The sequence below is a fragment of the Egretta garzetta genome, unplaced genomic scaffold, assembly GCF_000687185.1.
Source record: "Egretta garzetta isolate BGI_Z169 unplaced genomic scaffold, ASM68718v1 scaffold720, whole genome shotgun sequence".
In the NCBI taxonomy this organism is placed as follows: Eukaryota; Metazoa; Chordata; class Aves; order Pelecaniformes; family Ardeidae; genus Egretta; species Egretta garzetta.
In genome coordinates, this window is record NW_009258283.1 from 89,241 (window position 1) to 89,879 (window position 639).

Here is a 639-nt window from a genome sequence, read left to right on the forward strand (position 1 = left end):
CGGTAAGGGAGGGGGGGGGGGGGATACACTGAGGGTGACAGCCGCGGTCAGGAGCTGCGGGTGACACCGCTGTCACCTCAGGGCCTTGTTTATGGAGCCGACGTTGCTGATGTTGGATGAACCCACCAACCACCTTGACCTCAACGCCGTCATCTGGCTCAACAAGTGGGGATCAAGGGACAAGGAGGGGGGGACGACATAAGGGAGGAGGGGGGGGACATAAGGGACAAAGGGGGGGGGACATAAGGGACAAGGAGGGGACAAGGAAAGAACAAGGGACAAACGAAGGGAACAAGGGACAAAGGGAACAAGAAAGGGGGGATGAGGGACAAGGAAGGGAACAAGAGAAGGAGGGGGGACAGAGAGAGGGGACAAAGGACAAGAAGGGGATGGGGGGGGCCCTGTAGGGGGGGTGTCCCCAAAGCTGGAGGTGTCCCCTCAACGTCCCTGTGTCCGTCCAGTTACTTGCAGACCTGGAAGAAGACGCTGCTGGTGGTGTCCCACGACCAAGGTTTCCTCGATGACGTCTGCACTGACATCATCCACCTCGACGCCCAGCGCCTCTTCTACTACCGGGGCAACTACAGTGCGTGGCTGGGGGGCAAACGAGGAGGGGCTGGGGGAATTAGCAGGGGGTAA

The 639-nt window shown here is 60.1% G+C and overlaps 1 protein-coding gene across 1 annotated transcript in view; it reads left to right on the forward strand.

Annotated features, from left to right (window-relative positions):
- The first annotated feature begins 61 nt into the window (after positions 1 to 61).
- Positions 62 to 639, forward strand: part of LOC118452042 (ATP-binding cassette sub-family F member 1-like) — a 1,197-nt gene continuing 619 nt past the window's right edge. The window contains exons 1-2 of the mRNA XM_035892078.1: positions 62 to 165; positions 462 to 586. Of these exons, the coding sequence (XP_035747971.1) occupies positions 92 to 165; positions 462 to 586 (199 nt within the window). The 5' untranslated portion in view covers positions 62 to 91. The remainder of the gene's footprint in view (positions 166 to 461; positions 587 to 639) is intronic.